Source organism: Ptychodera flava, chromosome 8 (assembly GCF_041260155.1).
Source record: "Ptychodera flava strain L36383 chromosome 8, AS_Pfla_20210202, whole genome shotgun sequence".
In the NCBI taxonomy this organism is placed as follows: Eukaryota; Metazoa; Hemichordata; class Enteropneusta; family Ptychoderidae; genus Ptychodera; species Ptychodera flava.
The window spans coordinates 21,850-43,674 of record NC_091935.1 but is presented as its reverse complement, the minus strand read 5'-3'; the positions used below and the strand labels follow the sequence as shown (position 1 = coordinate 43,674).

Sequence of the window (21,825 nt, the reverse complement as noted above, 5' to 3'; positions counted from 1 at the left end):
AGTTTTATCAACTGTGATTTTTTGCCATTTTGCTCATTTTACGCTGTTTTTACTTCCTTTCCAAATTTCTTTGCGATATTTGTGACTTTTTTATTTTAAAAACTACCTTTGCTCTCATTTTAGTCATGTATTTTGTTTTCTTCAGTCATGTACAGCGCGCTGAGACGTATTTGTAGTGCGCTTTAAAGAAGTTTTTAATAATAAATAATAATATAATAATATTATGGGCATATGACCGTACTGGTGACAAAAGTGATTGAAAGATGTGAAATTTGCAAAAGGCACTGACGTTCACTTACCAGATTTTTCCTGCTGTCTAGCTGAGTATCGATGGCAATTATGAGTGGAAAGAAGGCCAGCGATAGAATAGCCTGTGTACATGTGTAAGCACCACGTAGAAATCTGATGTTAATCTGCATATTATTGAGAATGAAACATTTACTGGCTGTCCCTATTAATACCATCTGGATTTCGCTGAGTGCGTACTTGATAGTGCAGCACCCTTCCATATTTTGATTGAAATCTACACTATTACCGTTTACTTGTCATTTGAAAAGATAGCCTTGACTATATTTTATATGCAGTCACCTTATACCTTATACATGTATGCTGCAACGGAAAGCCACCTGCTGAAAACTCCATCATGCTTTCCTAAAATAATTTTGAGGGAAAAGAGTGCGCGTATTTTGTCAGGAGCACGCGCCCTTTATCCGACCTCTAATAAGGTCACGTGACCTCAGAACACCTGGCCGTGTCAATGTACTCACTTGCCATGCACACGCCAACAAAACTAATGACGATCAGCATAAACGACACCACGCAGCATATTGTCAAAACAACTTCTACTGCTGTTTGAAGAAAAGGCTCTCAAGATGAAGAAAGAACATTATTTCCTCCAAGCATCGATATTCAAAGTTCAAGAAAATACGGTGTTTTCAATCGGGTTCGAACTCACAGGATCAAGCCACCGAGCGGAGAAGCAACAGACAGACCACTCGGCCAGATCCCCAACCTCAAAGTATAGCGGTTCAATAACCGAGCTAAGATTGGGTGAAGTGTTATTTGGACGTGTTTATTGACGAATCTTTTCCTCATCATAATTCGCAATTATACTGGTAAGTCAGACTGTGCATTCTGTGTTCAAAAACATTTAACACGATTGGAACTAATTCGGGATAATTGAATGGTGAAGTAGTGTCGATTTAATCCGCAAATGTAGCGTCATCCACTTTTCTGTTTAAGTTACACACTTATTTTTATGAGTAATTTGTAATATTGCAACATTCAGCTATAGCGCACCTAACACTTTTGAGAAATTTGAAAAATGAAGATCCAATTATCCCAAATTAGTTCCAATCGTGTTATTACAGTAAATCTCAGATGTAGCTGTCGGAAACCAGACACACGTGCGTTTTGTAAAAACAAACCCCCATGTACTTGCCAAATTGTCGTGGGCCTTATACTTCCCCCATAGTATCAATAACAATGTACTAAAACCCAAAACATTCATGCTCCAAGCATAAAGAAATGTTTGATTGTCCAAAACGGAAGTATTTAGAATCTTGTCAAGTGAGATTTTCACCTTTGGTTCTTTTCCCATGGTCATAATGACAGCAAAGTTGCCAAGACTGTCACACACACACTTCACAAAACTCCATTTACTATTTTGACCGTGAACGATCACTCTGCAATCGTCGGTATGCCGTATACTGAGAGAGAGAGAGAGAGAGAGAGAGAGAGAGAGAGAGAGAGAGAGAGAGAGAGAGAGAGAGAGAGAGAGAGAGAGAGAGAGAGAGAGAGAGAGAGAGGGGGGGGGAAGTAGTGACATCACAGTTAGATCTCGGAAATCTTCAGTGTAACTATTTTAGCTGTCTACATACCCATGGCTAGTTCCAAGGTCCATGTATGAGCATTGTGGAGAGTATCCTTCCTGTGGATGAAGATCAAATCAATCTGTTTTTTGTAATGATATTTCGAGCTGAAGTCCACAACTCGTTAATTAACGAATCGGCAATGTATTCTTACTTTCTTTACGACCTGTATTTAGTTCTTATTTTTTTACCTTTGCTCTACACCCATGTACGTTCTCTGTAGATTACATGTCACTGCCACATTTGAGTGAAATATTTGTTCCATAAAACATTCGATGGTGTTCGTACCGTTAGAAGTATGAATTTTAACGATAAAAAGTACTATTTCCCCAATGATGTAATAGGATGTCTTTTCTGCATATTATTGAGAATGAAACATTAACTGGCTGTCCCTATTTATACCATCTGGATTTCGCTGAGTGCGTACTTGATAGTGCAGCATCCTTCCATATTTCGATGTATCTCCACTCTCTGTGTTGACAATATCATCTATAATTTGGGCAGGCAGCCTGAATTTACCGCACCGCCAACTGATCTTCCCGGAGCTGTATCAGTCTACAATAAACACCTCACAGAAATCCTTCAAAAACATGCTCCCCTCAAGAAGAAAATTGTCACTGTGCGTCATGACACCAAATGGTATAGTCAAGATATTCATAACGCAAAGAAAAAAAAGAAGGAAAGCTGAACGTATGTGGCGGAAAACCAAGCTGGAAATTCATCACCAGATCTTTCGTGAACAGTGTCATCTTGTCAGCCAAGCCATTAGAAATGCTAAAAAGTCATACTACAACAACCTCATTGCAGACAACTCGGGTGACCAGAAATCGCTCCTCCGGATCTTCTCTTCTCTATCAGGTAAACCAAAAGCTAATGCTCTACCTGTCCACACCTCAATCAAAGAACTTGTAGAAGAGTTCAGCCATTTCTTCGTCGCCAAAATTTGTAATATCCGTTCCAGCCTGGACTCTATCACTACATCAACAGACTTTGATTTCCTTGAAGTTGTCACCGCATCATCGTTTTCTACATTTCATCCTGTAAGCAAGGACAGTATCATGAAGATCATATCCAGTTCACCATCAAAGACATGTCTGTTAGATCCTATTCCTACTTCACTTCTCAAGCAATGTGTTGATAAACTCATGCCAATTTTAACTGTTATCATCAACCTATCACTCACTACTGGAACTGCACCCCAATCACAGTTGTCTCACCGATTCTAAAGAAGTCGTCATTAGACAGTAATATCTTCAAAAACTACCGACCAGTTTCAAACCTCCCATTTCTATCCAAAGTCATCGAGAAGGTTGTTGCATCTCAACTGATCACATATCTGGGCACCAATTCACTACTGGAACCACTGCAGTCAGCATACAAGAAACATCATAGCACTGAAACAGCACCACTCAAAGTTCATAACGACATCTGCACTGCATTGGATAGAGGTCAAAGTGTACTTCTCATTCTGCTCGACCTGTCTGCTGCTTTTGACACCATTGACCATGACATACTCATCACTAGATTATCCAAACTTGGCATCACCGGCATCACATTACAGTGGTTTTCATCATACCTAAAGAACAGAACCCAGTCAGTATCCATACATGGTTGTCAATCAGAGCCTCAACATCTGCAGTTCGGAGTACCTCAGGGTTCTGTACTTGGCCCTCTTCTGTTCTGCATATACATCCAACCTCTTAGTCAACTCATCCGTCACCTTAATATTGATTTCCACCAATATGCCGATGATAATCAACTATACCAGTATTTCTCCCAATCTGACACATTAACCACAGTTAGCAAGATGGAATCAGCAGTTCAAGAAATCAAAACCTGGATGAAACAAAACAAACTGCAACTAAATGACAGCAAGACAGAAGTCCTGTTTATCCGGTCACAGTTCAACCGCCTGCCTCGTCCCATCGACCACATAAACATGGATCCTCCTGCATTCAACCCACAAAATCAGCCCGCAATATTGGCGTTACTTTTGACCATCAGCACAGTCTACAACACCACATAGCCTTGACCTGCAGATCCATTTATCACCACCTTCGCATAATAGGTCGCATTCGCCACTATCTTACCGACGAAGCCTGCAAAATGCTTGTTCATGCCCTCATTACCACAAGACGCGATTATTGCAACTCATTATTATACGTATTACCTGCCAAAGACATCTTACCACTTCAGCACGCCCAGAACACTGCAGCTAGAATGGTGTCACGTACCAGGAAATTCAATCATATCACACCTGTTCTTATAAATCTACATTGGTTACCAGTTGTCTTCAGAATCCAGTACAAGAGTCTACTCATCACCTACAAGGCACTTCATGACAGCACTCCAACATATATATCAGACTTAATCCACTGTAAACCTGTATCCCGTACTCTCCGGTCAAATGACAAGGATCTTCTTCATGTTCCACAATGCAGACTGAAAACTTATGGTGAACGTGCCTTCTCGCGTGCTGCTCCACTTAACTGGAATAATTTACCCTTAGAAATACGGCAGTCTTCCAGTCTGGACAATTTCAAGAAGAGCATCAAGACCCATCTCTTCGAAAGAGCCTACTGACACCTTGCCATAACTTTGTACAGCGCCATTGAACACTACTTCGTAGTGAATACTGGCGCTCTATAAATTCTTCTGATTGTTTGATTGATTGATTGATTGATTGTGGTCGCTCTGTACGATGCAGCATGTGGTCAACACTTTCTTTTTACCTAACTTCATTGTAAGGGAAAGCGGATAAATATTGTTTATCTCCTCTGTAACTGTAACGCATCACTTTTTATCCAACCATAATTGAGCGATCTGAGAAATGGCGCAGTATGTGTTCATAGGATGGCCTACCCTTATCCCATAGCATACATTTCATCAGTAAGTTTTCACAAGGTTTGTCGATATTCATGCAGCGACCTCGATTGATGATGAAGGGAACCAGATTTTTCTTATGTTACATTATAGCTGTAAACGGTTAGTTAGTTAGTTAGTTAGATAGATAGATAGATAGATAGATTGAGAGAGAGAGAGAGAGAGAGAGAGAGAGAGAGAGAGAGAGAGAGAGAGAGAGAGAGAGAGAGAGAGAGAGAGAGAGAGAGAGAGAGAGAGAGAGAGATAGACGAAATAGATATGTTCAGGAGAGTCGCAAAGAAAGTGTCTCAGAAAAGACAAAGACAAACCAGTCTGAAAAGAATGTTTACTCTAGTAGTTATGATTCCCGCTCCATAATATCGAGCCGCAGACTTTCTTTTGAACAAAACGTGCCCCTTACCTACGGAACCATTTGACCATGAAATCTTAGGTGAATAACGTCTAGATGGTATTGTTTCAAAGGCTCCGTCCTCAGGGCAGAATTTACACGTAGTCCCTGAAATAAACACAAAGCATGGATACATAATGAATCCAATAATATCTATCGAAGTTGGTATTTGAGGAAAGTGTTTGCAGTAACTAGCAATACCTTACCTGTTTCATCGTTGTGGATGTCATCTTCTGTCGACGACAATTTTGGAACACAAAGACCGCGCTCCTCTTTGTAGCCATGGTGACAAACAGATCTGTAGCTACCAACTGTGCTGCTGCACCGTCTATTCAAATCACACGGATTGTGGCCATCCACACATTCATTCACGTCTGTCAAAGACAAAAACCATGAACCGTCAATGGAACAAGCCATTCGCCATATGTTCATCATTCAAACAGTTAGAGAAAACATGAATTGGCTGGTTTGTTCCTTACCCGTACACAGGTGTTGTTGATGAAAGTCAAAAAAGCCACCGTTACATGGACATTGGCGGTACTTACATGGCGGTACTTGTCTGAAACTTGATGTAGTTTTCAATGACATTGGCAGGTTTAAGCCCATCTAGACATATGAATGTCAAAGTCGTTCCATGCTGTGTTTCAATCAATATCCCAGGCGCGATCTTCGCAACGTGTAGAGAGCATGACTTGGCGTTGACATCTGATGGTACAAGACTTGTTAGTGGTAAAATATCCGAGTGAGTGTCATCAGATGCTAGTTTGTTGTCACGTGATGCTGTCGGAGTTGGCAGTGGCTCTAAATAGTTAACCGAAAACAAGGTAGGAGAACGATAAGTTCAAATTCCTTATTTTCATGCGATCATAACTTTAGTTGACGAGGACAACTGTTGTTGAAAATCGAATCAAAAACAAAGAAGGGAAAATAAGGAGACACTGATGTTCTAGTTTCACCACATCCTTACAAAGTACGGATAGGCCCTCTCACTTATTTCAAATTTCTCATTTATAACAAATCCGTCATGCAATGTAATTGTTTGCATAACACAGGTTACTGCTAGATAGTTGTAAGTGCATGAGCTGGTTCTTCTACCGTCAACCCTCTTCCCCCTCTTTTCTTCCTCAACCCTCTCCCTCTCTCTTCCCCTCTCTCTTGTGCTGGCGCACATTGGAGCGCCTCTCACCATAAGGCACCCCATACAAATTTGAGATCACCACTTCTGATAATGTCACGAGCAGACACTTTTTGGATTTAGAAACTGTCTTCATGCGATATTGCAAACGACATTGAATTGCAGAATGATTTTCTAAACTGTGAAATCCTAAACTGGATGATACTATGTGTAAGTTCACAGATATCTTTACGAGAAAAGGGCTTTCAAGTGTTTGTACGAAACCCAAGTTATATGTGCATGACAGAGAATTATTTACTGTAGCCACTTTGTCGCGACCAAATGTTCGATACTTTTACAGTTTCTAGCTGGTATGCTACATTTAACAGTAGAAACTAGGAAGATATCAGCTGTTAGCTGTAAAAGAAAAAACTTGTAATTTTTGTCGAGATCCAAAAATTTAAGACAAGAAACTTTTCTTTTTATTGTCGCCTGTACAAATCAATCAGAGATATCTTATTTCAGAAATATTGTGCGATATATCCAGAATTTATTACCGTTCATCTCACTGACTAGATTAAACTTCTAATATCTAAAACTCCCGCCGTGTTGACTAGTTGTATTGTCGATGTGTATATATAACAACCGAAATGAGACTATGTATCATATGTGAGTTAACCTCTTCACATGTATTTATTTATTTTATTACTTAGCGATGGGATGTGCTTTTGTCTTATAAGCCCATAGGACTTGATGTTGTATGTTTTAGATGTATACCGGTGATGTATTGTATTTGTAAACTCTTAGTCAACATAGGATACGTTAATAGTCAACATAGGATACGTTAATGAATAAAAAACAAACAAACAAATAAATAAATAAACAACAACAGCAACAAGTGGTCAATGTAGAAGAAGCGATGTAATAAGCCAGTGAGGCATGTGGATGTGATGAGTTTGCATCGTGTGTCAACTAAGAATCAACAGAACTAATATCTAATTACCTGACTGCGAAGCTCCTCCCATGACAATAAGTTTACATATGGTAAAATCAGCAACTCCAAATTTGAATAGCTTATAACGTACAAAGTCCAGGTATCGTTCATTGAGTAATTCGCGGCATTTTATCAGCCACCTGCCATTCGTCCATACAGCTGTGGTTGTATTCGTAAGACAGTTCGTCATATTTCCATAGTGATCATAAACGTTCAGCACCGGCACTCTCAGATATTCTGCCAACAGTGTTATGTAGATATAACATACTCAAGATAATGATATCAATATAGGTTTACTTTTGTAAATAGTCTGTAATGAATAGCGATCAAGTTGGATTTTTTCTCCCCTCACAGTGATTGCAATCGCCTGAGGGCTCTCTGTATGAGTTTTTCACTCTGGTTACTATCAATGTTCATTAAAAGTAGAAAAAAAACATCTCTACATTAAAGCCTAACCAGAAATTTGGTAGTTTACAAAATATTTTGAACAGATTGAAACTCATCTCCATTCTCTTGTGATCATAGATAAATACTTGTTAACATACAATTGGCCGTACTATCGCCAAATTTCGTCCTATATTGTTCATACCTACCAACTGCTAACAGGTGCACAGTTTCACAAGTAAGAATGCATGCCGTTGACAGGATGTACGCTAACCCTTTTGATGGATTTTCCATGTTTCAAAAGACAAAAACATTCAGTTCATAGGAACAGATAAAATTATCGCATTTGCCCGCCCAGTTCCATAGCTCAAATATAATTGCTGAATAAATGTGAGGTGTATGTTGTCAGCGACTGAAAGTGAACAAGTGTTTCTTAAAGGTATACTGTCACCTGTTCCAATTTTGCCACAGTTACCATGGAAAGAGAAAATCAAACCAATCACAGATTTTAAGCGGGTGGCCGCTTTTTAAAAACAGCGCCCTCACTTGGGCATTTGTAATACCAAGGAACGCCCCTTTGACAATATGTATGGGCATATTTAGATTACATGGACTGTGACAATATATATGGGCATACTTAGATTACAGGGACTGTATACCTTTAAGCATATGGCCTTAAAATTCCGGCTTTGCGGAAATACAATTCATGTCAGCGAGCACGCTATCTCTGACATATGAAGTGTTTGCTTAGTTTTCCAAGGCCTCAGAATACCCTTTGAACAATTGCCACGTAAATTTAATTTAAATAACCAAGAAATTGTTTTCTCCTCATCCTATACGATACGAATGTTATTTCTCTCGCTGTGGATAACCTCTCTGTAGATATTCTTGCTGTAGATAATCTCGCTGTCAAAAGATGTTTATCGTACATTGGGCATTTCCGATAAGAGAAACATATTTTCATTTGACTCACCATATACCTTGTTTTGGTAACCTTGTGTGTCCTAAAACTAGTGCAATGTTTACCAGCAGATGTTTGGATCTACAGAAAATCTCTAAAGAAAGTAAGCGAAGACCCGAACTCATAAAGACACGGACTTCAACAATACTGTTGACTAAACTGATAGGATAGTCTAAAGGATTGGATTAAATTACCTTTTAAGAACATACGGGACAATGGAAGGGAAGGGTGTGGTTTCAACCTGTATTCACTGTGTCCAGAAAATTTAGGGGTGGGGCGCCATCTTGAAGTGTCCAATTAGTAAGCTTAAGGCTCTACCAGTAGCACAGATAATACATGTACATGATGTACGTACATGGTTAAATATACGATGGCCAAAAACTCACACTGCATAAAAACCCTATAATACTCACTGTATTAACATGGATTATTGCCTGTATTTTAGCTGAAGAGTGCATATACAGATGAATACAGTCAAGAATCCATTTTTTGTATTCAGCAAGCCTGTATTCATGTGGATTCATGTGAATTCACGTGTATTATACTATAATACAGGCAACTCATTAATGTGAATTTATCTGAATTATTGGGTTTTCATGCAGTGTCACTACTTCGTTAAATTACTTGTTGCTTTCACATAATGAAGTATGAAATTGGCTTTCGAATTCCTCAAGCATGATGACTCGATTTGAAAAACAACTGACGTCATGTTTTGAAAACAAGTCTCAGATTTCAAAAGCATGGCCTGTCTCTCACTAGTTTTGAGAACTCGCTGGTAACGTCTCCGTTACTCTCCAAAGTTTGAAACTCCTTAGTCATTATAAAAATATAGCTGATCGTCTAAAGGAATAACACAATGCTACTTACCATAGGCTGCCTCGTCTTAAACCCGCAATGAAAATTACATGGGGACAGTGACGCTCTGTTCAAAGTCAAGTTGCACATACAGTATAGTTGGCTCGAAAATGATTGTTAAGTCAACACATGTTGTAGCATTGCCATCTGTCAAATTTCTACAGCCATCGTTTTTCATCACAGGACGAACGTTGACGAAACGGTGAAGAGCAATATTGTCTGTAGAAGTGGTTGTGGTACACATTTGTCATTTTAAAACGACAACATAATGGAAATGTTCAATAACAAATTTGTAAGTAGTGTCACCGAACATGTCATTTTTTGTATTAGCTTAGGGACTGGTCAGTTTCTTCGGCCTGGGGGAGGGGGCCGGTGGATTATTTTTTGCTGACGTCAAAAGTGGCTGACCACCCCTATTCCAAATTTTGAAAACAGGGTGACCCCCCTATTCCAAATTTCGAAAACAGGGTGACCCCCCCGGCGCGCGACATAGGTAAAACAAAAGGCGGACATATATATATATATATATATATATATATATATATATATATATATATATATATATATATATATATATATATATATATATATATATATATATATATATATACATATATACATATATATATATATACATATATATATATACGAGCAGGACGTAGATTGATGTCTTCATCGGATGGCAGAGTGCTCAATAGTTGAACTAGAGCTATAGGTCCAGCTCCGGACTTTCATGTATATATATATATATATATATATATATATATATATATATATATATATATATATATATATATATATATATATATATATATATATATATATATATATATATATATATATATATATATATATATATATATATATATATATATATATATATATATATATATATATTATATTTTACATTTTACATATATTTATATTTTATATAGTCATTCTATGTTTTAATGACATTGTTGACATGTCAGTTGTAAGATAGGAATTTCAAAGTGTCAATCTTAAAGTCTGAATACAGTACATTTTGAATGAGCTGTATTTTGAATGAGCTGTGAATATATCACACTTTCTATGCTTAACCAGATGTCCTGAACTGTTGTACAGAAATGGATGTCAATCATTATTATCTAAGAGGAAAAAGCAGTGAATCAAAAACTTTGATGGGTGTTAAAACTTGCCAACCATCCAATTAAATCTCCTGAGGAGCCATAGAGAGCTTTTTTAGCCAAATTTGATGTGTACAGTGTCTGAGAGGATCTTTTCCTGTAACATTGAAACCATAAAAGCACAGCTAATAATGACAAAAACTGCTTTTTTTGACTGTTATTTTGTTCATAAAAAGCATCTTTCTACAGAAAACCTGTGAAACAAAGAAAAATAATTGCATCAATGAGAAGGAAAGATATCTTGTCATTTTTCTATCTCTAAAATAAGTCACTGTATCAAATATATATTATGAAATATTTGTGCACGTTGCTTTCTCATACTGAATTCTCATAGAGAGAACAGAAAAGTATCAGGAATTTGTCATCCTTTTCATATGAAATGCAGATTTCATAATGGTACACTTTCACTAAGCGAACTCGTACGAGTTCGCCGGTCTGTAGGCCGTGGCGGAGTGAATGACGGGAAAGCCAAGAGTAAAAAATAGGGAGAGGCGGAAATAAAATGAAAATGAAAAGAATAAAAAAATAATAAAAAAATAATGAAATAAATAAAAATAAAAATAAGAAAATGGACCAAAACGGAAGCGTATAGACACGTCGGGACGGTATGGGAAAGTATACCGGGGCAGGCGACCGAAATGGGGAAAGGAAAGTGAAAAAAGGCAGAATAAAATAAGCAAAGATGGGGACAAGACGACGCAGGGCCGGTGAACGGTAGGCCGTAATTGCGTCGGGGCGTGATGGAGCAGCGTCACAGTGTAGACTGGTAAGGAAATTGCGTGCTGAAAACAGGGGAACAAGCGATGTGAGTTGCCACAGGATGAAGTACGGGCGACACCTTAGGGAAATAACCACGGCAGAGAAATGGGTCGGCCAGGGAAAGAAAAATTGGACACTGGAGGGCGTACTGCAAGTAAGGATGAAGGCAAAAGTGTGATGAGTGGAAATAAAGAGAAAAAAAGGGGGGTTCATTGCGGAAAAGGACGACCAAAGGGAGAGAAAACGAGCACTGTAAGGCGCCTGGCAAATAGGTCGTAGCAGGACGGACAGAAGGGGCCTCCGGCGGCAAGAAAGGGCCGTTCAAAAAAAGGTTAGGAGGGGAGCGACACCGGAGAACCGTGGGATGGTAAACACTGTAAAAAGGAGGGAAAATTGGCGTACGGGGAAAATAGAAGGAATGCAAGGTATAAAGAGACGAAGGCGGCATAACGGGGCGGTAAAAGGACGGGAAGTAGGGTAGGATTAGGGTCAGGGTTAGGGTTGGGGTTAGGTTTGCTCGTATTAGGGTTAGGGTTAGGGTTAGGGTGAGGGTTAGGGTTAGGGTTAGGGTTGGGTTAGGGTTCCAGCGAGGATGTGAGAAGCGGGCAAAGAAAGGCAAAGGGTAAACATCAAAAAACGAAGTCACAGCGGCCAGGTAGAATGAAGAACGAGGCAGCCAGAAGGAAGAGGAAGCAAAAAAACCGGGGGGGGGGGGAAGGATCAAACGGAGAGAAATAAAATGAATAGGAAAAAGGTAAACAAAAAAGAAAAAAATGGAATAAAGATAAAATAAAAATAAAATAAAAAATAGTAGAGGGAAATAAAATAATATAAAATATAAAATATAAAATATACAAAATAAATGAAAATAAACAAAAATAAATAGATAAAAAATAAATAAATAGAGAAATAATAAATAAACCAAAAATAACTAAATATAACGGGAGGGAGAGAGAGGGTACAAGCAAAACAACGCAGAGCGTAAAGCACGTAGGCCATACTGCGTAACAGGGCCAAGGCCGACGGCGGCAAAACAGGGAGTAAAGAAATGACGGGCGGGGGGTTTAGATCGACCGAGGTGAGCAAAGACAGCACAAGACACCCCAGGGCCGATCGATCGGTCGGCCGTAATTACGTCGGGCATGGTGGGGCGGAGAACCAGTGTAGGCTGGTAAGGAATTACGTGCAAAAAAGCCGAGGAAACAAGCGCTGTGAGATGGTCGGGGTTTCAGGCAACACAATAGGGAAATATCGACGGCAGGGGAAAAAGTCGGCCAGGGAAAGAGGAAATGGATACTAGAGGGCGTACGGCAAGAAAAATGTGGGCAAAAAGTGTGATGAAGAGAAATGAGAAGAAGGAAGGAGTACGATGCGGAAATAGGACAACCAAAGGGAGAGAAATCCGGCACCGGAAAGCACATGGCGGAAGGGTCATGGGAGGACAGACAGAAGGGGCCTCCGGCGGCAAGAAAGGGGCCGTTCAAAGAAATGTTGGGAGGGAACAACACCGGAGAACAGTGGGATGGCCCAACAAAGTAGAAGGGAGGAATTAGTGAACATCAAAGGAGAACAAGGTATGAGGCGCCACAGGCGGCCTGTCGGAGCGGTGAAAAGGCGGAAGGGAAGGAGAAAATAAAATCCAGGGGTATTCATCGGGGAAATGAAGAATGGGCAGAGGACAGTACGGGTAGAATCAACGGAAAACCAAAAAATGGAAAAGGAAAAATGAACGGACATGGATGGGAAGGGGTAACAAGAGCAGAAAAGCCACAACGCAAAAGATAAATAGCGGAGGAGGGAAAAAGACGATATGGGGCAGAAGTCGGGCCGAGCAAGGCGTGAGGCAAGTGAGGCCGTAGTACGCCGTAGGGTCGAAGCCAATGGCGGCAAAACAGGGCAATAACGAAATGTCGGGTTGGGGGGAAGGAGTTTTGACGCCGGGCAGGGAATGATGGGGAAACGATCAAATGTGGCGAAATCCTAAATGGGAAAACTCAGAGGGATTCGGCAGGGATACACAGGTCGGGCCGAGAAAGCCGTAAGGCCAGTCCGCTGTGAGAACGAAGCGAACGGCGGCAAACTAGGGCAGTACAGAGAAAAAGAGGGGGGGTGTGGGAGGTCCGAAAATAAAAGGACAGTCGAACAAAAAGGGAAAAATGAAATGCGGGACAGTACGTAAAAGGAGGGAATCGCGGCCGAAAAAAAAGGGGGGGGAATATGAGGTGAGATCCGCCACAGGCAATGAAATAACAAAATGAAAAAATAATAAATAAATACAAAAAATAAAAGGGGATAAAGGGAGGAAAAGAAAGGGGGGTGCGGCGTGAAAATAGGACGGGACAAGGCAAAAACCAAAACAGAGAGAAGGATTGACTGGAGGCAAACAGGGCGGTGAAAAAAATACAAAAATCAAAAATACAAATAAAATATAAGATATAAAAAATAAATAAAAAATAAACAAGAAATAAATAGATGAAAAATAAATAATGAATAAATAAAGAAATAATAAATAAATCAAAAATAAATATAACGGGAGGGAAAGAGAGGATACAAGCAAAACAGCGCAAAGCGTAAAGCATGTAGGCCGTAGTGCGTAACAGGGGCAAGGCCGACGGCGGCAAAACAGGGAGGTAAAGAAATGTCGGGCGGGGGTTTTTTTGGTCGCCCGAGGTAAGCAAAGACAGCACAAGACGCCCCAGGGCCGATCAATCGGGAGGCCGTAATTGCGTCAGGGCATGGTGGGGCGGAGAACCAGTGTAGGCTGGTAAGGGAATTACGTGCAAGAAAGCCGAGGAAACAAGCGATGTGAGTTGGCCAGGGGGTTTCAGGTAACCCAATAGGGAAATATCGGCGGCAGGGAAATAAGTCGGCCAAGGAAAGAAAAATTGGATACTAGAGGGCGTACGGCAAGAAAAAAATGTGGGCAAAAGTGTGATGAAGAGAAACGAGAAGAAGGAGGGAGTACGATGCGGAAATAGGACGACCAAAGGGAGAGAAATCCGGCACAGGAAAGCACGTGGCAGAAGGGTCATGGCAGGACAGACAGAAGGGGCCTCCGGCGGCAAGAAAGGGGCCGTTCAAAGAAATGTTGGGAGGGGAACGACACCGGAGAACAGTGGGATGGCCTAACAAAGTAGAAAGGGAGGAATTAGAGAACGAGAAAATCGAAGGACAACAAGGTATGAGGCGCCTCAGGCGGCCTACCGGAGCGGTGAAAAGACGGAAGGGAAGGGGAAAATAAAATCCAGGGGTATTCATCGGGGAAATGAAGAATGGGCAGAGGACAGTACGGGTAGAATATACGGAAACAAAAGGATGGAAAATGAAAATGAAAAATGAACTGACATGAGAGGGGAGGGGATAACAAGAGCAGAAAAGTCACAACGTAAAAGAGAACAAGCGGAAGGGGGAAAGGTCGATACGGGGGCAGAAGTCGGGCAGAGCAAGGCATGAGGCAAGTGAGGCCGTAGAACGCCGTAGGGACGAAGCCAACGGCGGCAAAACCGGGCAATATCGAGATGTCGGGTTGGGGGGAAGGAGTTTTGACGCCAGGCAGGGAATGACGGGGAAACGACCAAATGTGGCGAGATCCTAAATGGGAAAACCCAGTGGAATCGGCAGGGATACACAGGTCGGGCCGAGGAACCGCCGTGGGGCCAGTCCGCTGTGAGATCGAATCGAACGGCGGCAAACTAGGGCAGTACAGAAAAAAAAGGGGGGGTGTTGGAGGTCCGGAAATAATAGGACAGTCGAACAAAAGGGAAAAATGAAATGCGGGACAGTACGTAAAAGGAGGGAATCACGGCCAAAAAAAGAAAGGAGGGGATATGAGGTAAGACCCGCAACAGGCGACAAAATAACAAAATAAACAAATAATAAATAAATGCAAAAAATGAAAGGGGAAAAAGGAAGGGAGAGAAGGGGGTGCGTTGGAAAACAGGACGGGACAAATCAAAAACCAAAACAGAGAAAAGGATTGACCGGAAGCCAACAAGGCGGTGAAAAATATATATATAACAAAATTAAAATAAAATATAAGAAATAAAAAATAAATAAAAAATAAAGAAGAAATAAATAGATAAAAAATAAATAAATAAAGAAATAATAAATAAATCAAAATAAATAAAACTGGAGGGATGGGGTGGGGATAAAAGAACAGAAAAGTCAAAACGCAAAAGAGAAAAAGCGGAGGGGGGAGAGGTTGAAAGGGGGCAGAAAGTCGGGCAGAGCCAGACATGAGGCAAATGAGGCCGTAGAACGCCGTAGGGACGAAGTCCACGGTGGCCAAACAAGGCAATAACGAAATGACAGGTTGGAGGGAAGGAGTTTTGACGCCGGGCGGGAATGTCGGGGAAACGACAAAATACGGCGAAATCCTAAATGGGAGAACCCAAAGGGAATCAGCAGGGATACACAAGTCGGGCAGAGAAAGACAAAGGGCCAGCCCGCCGCCAGATCGAAGCGAACGGCGGCAAACTAGGGCAGTACAAAAAAGTGGGGGGGGGGGTGTTGGAGGTCCAAAAATCATAGAGCAGTCGAACAAAAGGGAAAAATGAATGCGGGACAGGGTGTAAAAAAAGGGGGTAACCGCAGCCGAAAAAAGGAGGGGATATGAGGTGAGGCCCGCCACCGGCGACAAGCCAGGGTGGTAAAAAATAGTGGGGGGGGGGAAAGGAGGGAAAACAAGCCAAACAACAAGGTAAAGACGGGGAAATGACGGGGAAATGGATCGAAGGAGAGAAAGAAGCCAAACAAAGGAGACAAGCAGAAAGAGAAGACAGAAAGTCTAGAAGGAGGAGAAAAAAAGGCGGGAAGCAAAGGAAAAATAGAACACGGAAGGGAATCGGCGAGGAGATGGGCTGGTGAAACCTGTAATGCCACCGGAGCACCGCGGGACGGTAAACCAGTCTGAAGCGGAAAGGGAAGTGCGTACAAGAAAAACAGGGGAAATGAGATGGTAAAGCCGTAGATGGCGACAGAGCCGGGCGATGAATAATGGGGGAAGGCTACACTATGGCGAGAAAACAGAAAAGAAGTGGGCTGGGAGGGAAAACGTGTAAGAGACCGGGGAAACAGAGTTTTGTAGCCCCGGGCGGCGAAGTCGGGCAGTGAATGTAGGGGAAACCTTGAGGTGAAAGAGCAGAAAACCAAGGAAAGGAAAAATGAAAAGAAGGCAGAGTGAAATGAAATGAAATAAAAAACAAAGATAAAAAATTAGATAAAATAAAATAGAATAAAATGGGATAAATAAAAATTAAATTAAAATAAAAATAGGGGGGAACAGAGGAGAAAGAAAGGGGACGGCGTGAAAACCGGATGGGACAGTGCAAGAACAAAAACCGAGAAAAGGATTGACAGGAAGCAAATGGGGCGGTGAATAAAAAGAATAAAATATGGCGGGAGGGAAAAAGATGATACAAGAAAAACAACAGGGAAAAGTCGGGGAGAAGTCGGGGGAATGGACCGATGAAGAGAACAGAGGAGCCGGTCCCAAAAGCCAGGCAGAGAGAGGACAGTAGCGTGGAAAAAGGGAGAAAGATGGGAGGTGAGACGCCGAAGGAATTAAGCAGCGAAATGGGCCGATGTAAGCCGACAATGCCACCGGAGCATGGCGGGGTGGCAAACCAGTTTGGACTGGTTAGGGAATTGAGTACAGAAGAGTGGGGGAATACAGAATATAAGCCGCAAGAGGCGGCGAAACTGGGCGATGGATAATGGGGAAAAGCGACGCAGAGATGAGAGAACAAAGAACGTCGACTGAAAGGGAATTGTGTGTGAGAAAACCTCAGGGTTCCGTACTTGGCCCTCTTCTGTTCTGCATATACATCCAACCTCTTAGTCAACTCATCCGTCACCTTAATATTGATTTCCACCAATATGCCGATGATAATCAACTATACCAGTATTTTTCCCAATCTGACACATTAACCAGAGTTAGCAAGATGGAATCAGCAGTTCAAGAAATCAAAACCGGGATGAAACAAAACAACTGCAACTAAATGACAGCAAGACAGAAGTATTGTTTATCCGGTCACAGTTCAACCGCCTGCCTCGTCCCATCGACCACATAAACATGGATCCTCCTGCATTCAACCCGCAAATCAGCCCGCAATATTGGCGTTACTTTTGACGATCAGCACAGTCTACAACACCACATAGCCTTGACCTGCAGATCCATTTATCACCACCTTCGCACAATAGGTCGCATTCGCCACTATCTTACCGACGAAGCCTGCAAAATGCTTGTTCATGCCCTCATTACCACAAAACTCGATTATTGCAACTCATTATTATACGGATTACCTGCCAAAGACATCTTACCACTTCAGCACGCCCAGAACACTGCAGCTAGAATGGTGTCACGTACCAGGAAATTCAATCATATCACACCTGTTCCTATAAATCTACATTGGTTACCAGTTGTCTTCAGAATCCAGTACAAGACTCTACTCATCACCTACAAGGCACTTCATGACAGCACTCAACATATATATCAGACTTAATCCACTGTAAACCTGTATCGCGTACTCTCCGGTCAAATGACAAGGATCTTCTTCATGTTCCACAATGCAGACTGAAAACTTATGGTGAACGTGCCTTCTCGCGTGCTGCTCCACTTAACTGGAATAATTTACCCTTAGAAATACGGCAGTCTTCCAGTCTGGACAATTTCAAGAAGAGCATCAAGACCCATCTCTTCGAAAGAGCCTACTGACACCTTGCCATAACTTTGTACAGCGCCATTGAACACTAATTCGTAGTGAATACTGGCGCTCTATAAATTCTTCTGATTGATTGATTGATTGATTGTGGTCGCTCTGTACGATGCAGCATGTGGTCAACACTTTCTTTCTACCTAACTTCATTGTAAGGGAAAGCGGATAAATATTGTTTATCTCCTCTGTAACTGTAACGCATCACTTTTTTATCCAACCATAATTGAGCCATCTGAGAAATGGCGCAGTATGTGTCTATAGGATGGCCTACCCTTATCCCATAGCATACATTTCATCAGTAAGATTTCACAAGGTTTGTCGATATACATGCAGCGACCTCGATTGATGATGAAGGGAACCAGATTTTTCTTATGTTTCATTATAGCTGTAAACGGTTAGTTAGTTAGTTAGTTAGATAGATAGATAGATAGATAGATTGAGAGAGAGAGAGAGAGAGAGAGAGAGAGAGAGAGAGAGAGAGAGAGAGAGAGAGAGAGAGAGAGAGAGAGAGAGAGAGAGAGAGAGAGAGAGAGAGAGATAGACGAAATAGATATGTTCAGGAGAGTCGCAAAGAAAGTGTCTCAGAAAAAGACAAAGACAAACCAGTCTGAAAAGAATGTTTACTCTAGTAGTTATGATTCCCGCTCCATAATATCGAGCCGCAGACTTTCTTTTGAACAAAACGTGCCCCTTACCTACGGAACCATTGACCATGAAATCTTAGGTGAATAACGTCTAGATGGTATTGTTTCAAAGGCTCCGTCCTCAGGGCAGAATTTACCCGTAGTCCCTGAAATAAACACAAAGCATGGATACATAAAGAATCCAATAATATCTATCGAAGTTGGTATTTGAGGAAAGTGTTTACAGTAACTATCAATACCTTACCTGTTTCATCGTAGTGGATGTCATCTTCTGTCGACGACAAATTTGGAACACAAAGACTGCGCTCCTCATTGTAGCCATGGTGACAAACAGATCTGTGTAGCTACCAACTGTGTTGCTGTACCGACTATTCAAATCACACACATTGTGACCATCCACGCATTCATTCATGTCTGTCAAAGACAAAAAACCATGAACCGCAAATGGAACAAGCCATTCGCCATATGTTCATCATTCAAACAGTTAGAGAGAACATGAATTGGCTGGTTTGTTCCTTACCCGTACACAGATGTTGTTGATGTAAGTAAAAGAAGCCATCGTTATATGGACATTGGCGGTACTTGTCTGAAACTTGATGTAGTTTTCAATGACATATTGGCAGGTTTAAGCCCACCTGGACATATGAATGTCAAAGTCGTTCCGTGCTGTGTTTCAATCAATATCCCAGGCGCGATCTTCTCAACGTGTAGAGAGCATGACTTGGCGTTGACATCTGATGGTACAAGACTTGTTAGTGGTAAAATATCCGAGTGAGTGTCATCAGATGCTAGTTTGTTGTCACGTGATGCAGTCGGAGTTGGCAGTGGCTTTAAATAGTTAACCAAAAACAAGGTAGGAGAACGACAAGTTCAAATTCCTTATTTTCATGCGATCAATAACTTTAGCTGACGAGGACAACTGTTGTTGAAAATCGAATCAAAAACAAAGAAGGGAAAATAAGGAGACACTGATGTTTTAGTTTCACCACATCCTTACAAAGTACGGATAGGCTCTCTCATTTATTTCAAATTTCTCATTTATAACAAATCCGTCATGCGATGTAATTGTTTGCATAAAACATGTTACTGCCAGATAGTTGTAAGTGCATGAGCTGGCTCTTCTACCGTCAACCCTCTTCCCCCTCTTTTCTTCCTCAACCCTCTCCCTCTCTCTTCCCCTCTCTCTTGTGCTGGGGCACATTGGAGCGCCTCTCCCATACAAATTTGAGATCACCACTTCTGATAATGTCACGAGCAGACACTTTTTTGATTTAGAAACTGTCTTCATGCGATATTGCAAACGACATTGAATTGCAGAATGATTTTCTACACTGTGAAATCCTAAACCTGGATGATACTATGTGTAAGTTCACAGATATCTTAACGAGAAAAGGGCTTTCAAGTGTATGTACGAAACCCAAGTTATACGTGCATGACAGAGAATTATTTACTGTAGCCACTTTGTCGCGACCAAATGTTCGATACTTTTACAGTTTCTAGCTGGTATGCTACATTTAACAGTAGAAACTAGGAAGATATCAGCTGTTAGCAGTAGAAGAAAGAACTTGTAATTTTTGTCGAGATCCAAAAATTTAAGACAAGAAACTTTTCTTTTTATTGTCGCCTGTACAAATCAATCAGAGATATCTTATTTCAGAAATATTGTGCGATATATCCAGAATTTATTACCGTTCATCTCACTGACTAGATTAAACTTCTAATATCTAAAACTCCCGCCGTGTTGACTAGTTGTATTGTCGATGTGTATAATATAACAACCGAAATGAGACTATGTATCATATGTGAGTTAACCTCTTCACATGTATTTATTTATTTTATTACTTAGCGATGGGATGTGTTTTTGTCTTATAAGCCCATAGGACTTGATGTTGTATGTTTTAGATGTATACCGGTGATGTATTGTATTTGTAAACTCTTAGTCAACATAGGATACGTTAATAGTCAACATAGGACACGTTAATGAATAAACAAATAAACAAACAAACAAATAAATAAATAAATAAACAACAACAGCAACAACAGCAACAACAACAACAAGTGGTCATTGTAGAAGAAGCGATGTAAAAGGCCAGTGAGGCATGTGGATGTGATGAGTTTGCATCGTGTGTCAACTAAGAATCAACAGAACTAATATCTAATTACCTGACTGCGAAGCTCCTCCCATGACAATAAGTTTACATATGGTAAATCAGCAACTCCAAATTTGAATAGCTTATAACGTACAAAGTCCAGGTATCGTTCATTGAGTAATTCGCGGCATTTTATCAGCCACCTCCCATTCGTCTCCATTCGTCCATACAGATGTGGTTGTATTCGTAAGACAGTTCGTCATATTTCCATAGTGATCATAAACTTTCAGCACCGGCACTGTCAGATATTCTGCCAACAGTGTTATGTAGATATAACATACTCAAGATAATGATATCAATATAGGTTTACTTTTGTAAATAGTCTGTAATGAACAGCGATCAAGTTGGATTTTTTCTCCCCTCACAGTGATTGCAATCGCCTGAGGGCTCTCTGTATGAGTTTTTCACTCTGGTTACTATCAATGTTCATTAAAAGTAAAAAAAAACATCTCTACATTAAAGCCTAACCAGAAATTTGGTAGTTTACAAAATGTTTTGAACAGATTGAAACTCATCTCCATTCTCTTGTGATCATAGATAAATACTTGTTAACATACAATTGGCCGTACTATCGCCAAATTTCGTCCTATATTGTTCATACCTACCAACTGCTAACAGGTGCACAGTTTCACAATTAAGAATGCATGTCGTTGACAGGATGTACGCTAACCCTTTTGATGGATTTTCCATGTTTCAAAAGAAAAAACATTCAGTTCATAGGAACAGATAAAATTATCGCATTTGCCCGCCCAGTTCCATAGCTCAAATATAATTGCTGAATAAATGTGAGATGTATGTTGTCAGCGACTGAAAGTGAACAAGTGTTTCTTAAAGGTATACTGTCACCTGTTCCAATTTTGCCACAGTTACCATGGAAAGAGAAAATCAAACCAATCACTAATTTTAAGCGGGTGGCCGCCTTTTAAAAACAGCGCCCTCA

The 21,825-nt window shown here is 40.8% G+C and overlaps 1 protein-coding gene across 1 annotated transcript; it reads left to right on the top strand.

The window, feature by feature from the left end:
* Nucleotides 1-4,091: 4,091 nt before the first annotated feature.
* On the top strand, nt 4,092-4,454 carry LOC139139454 (uncharacterized). The gene has a single exon (XM_070708369.1). It carries the CDS (start codon nt 4,092-4,094, stop codon nt 4,452-4,454), a length of 363 nt encoding a protein of 120 aa, XP_070564470.1.
* Nucleotides 4,455-21,825: the final 17,371 nt, after the last annotated feature.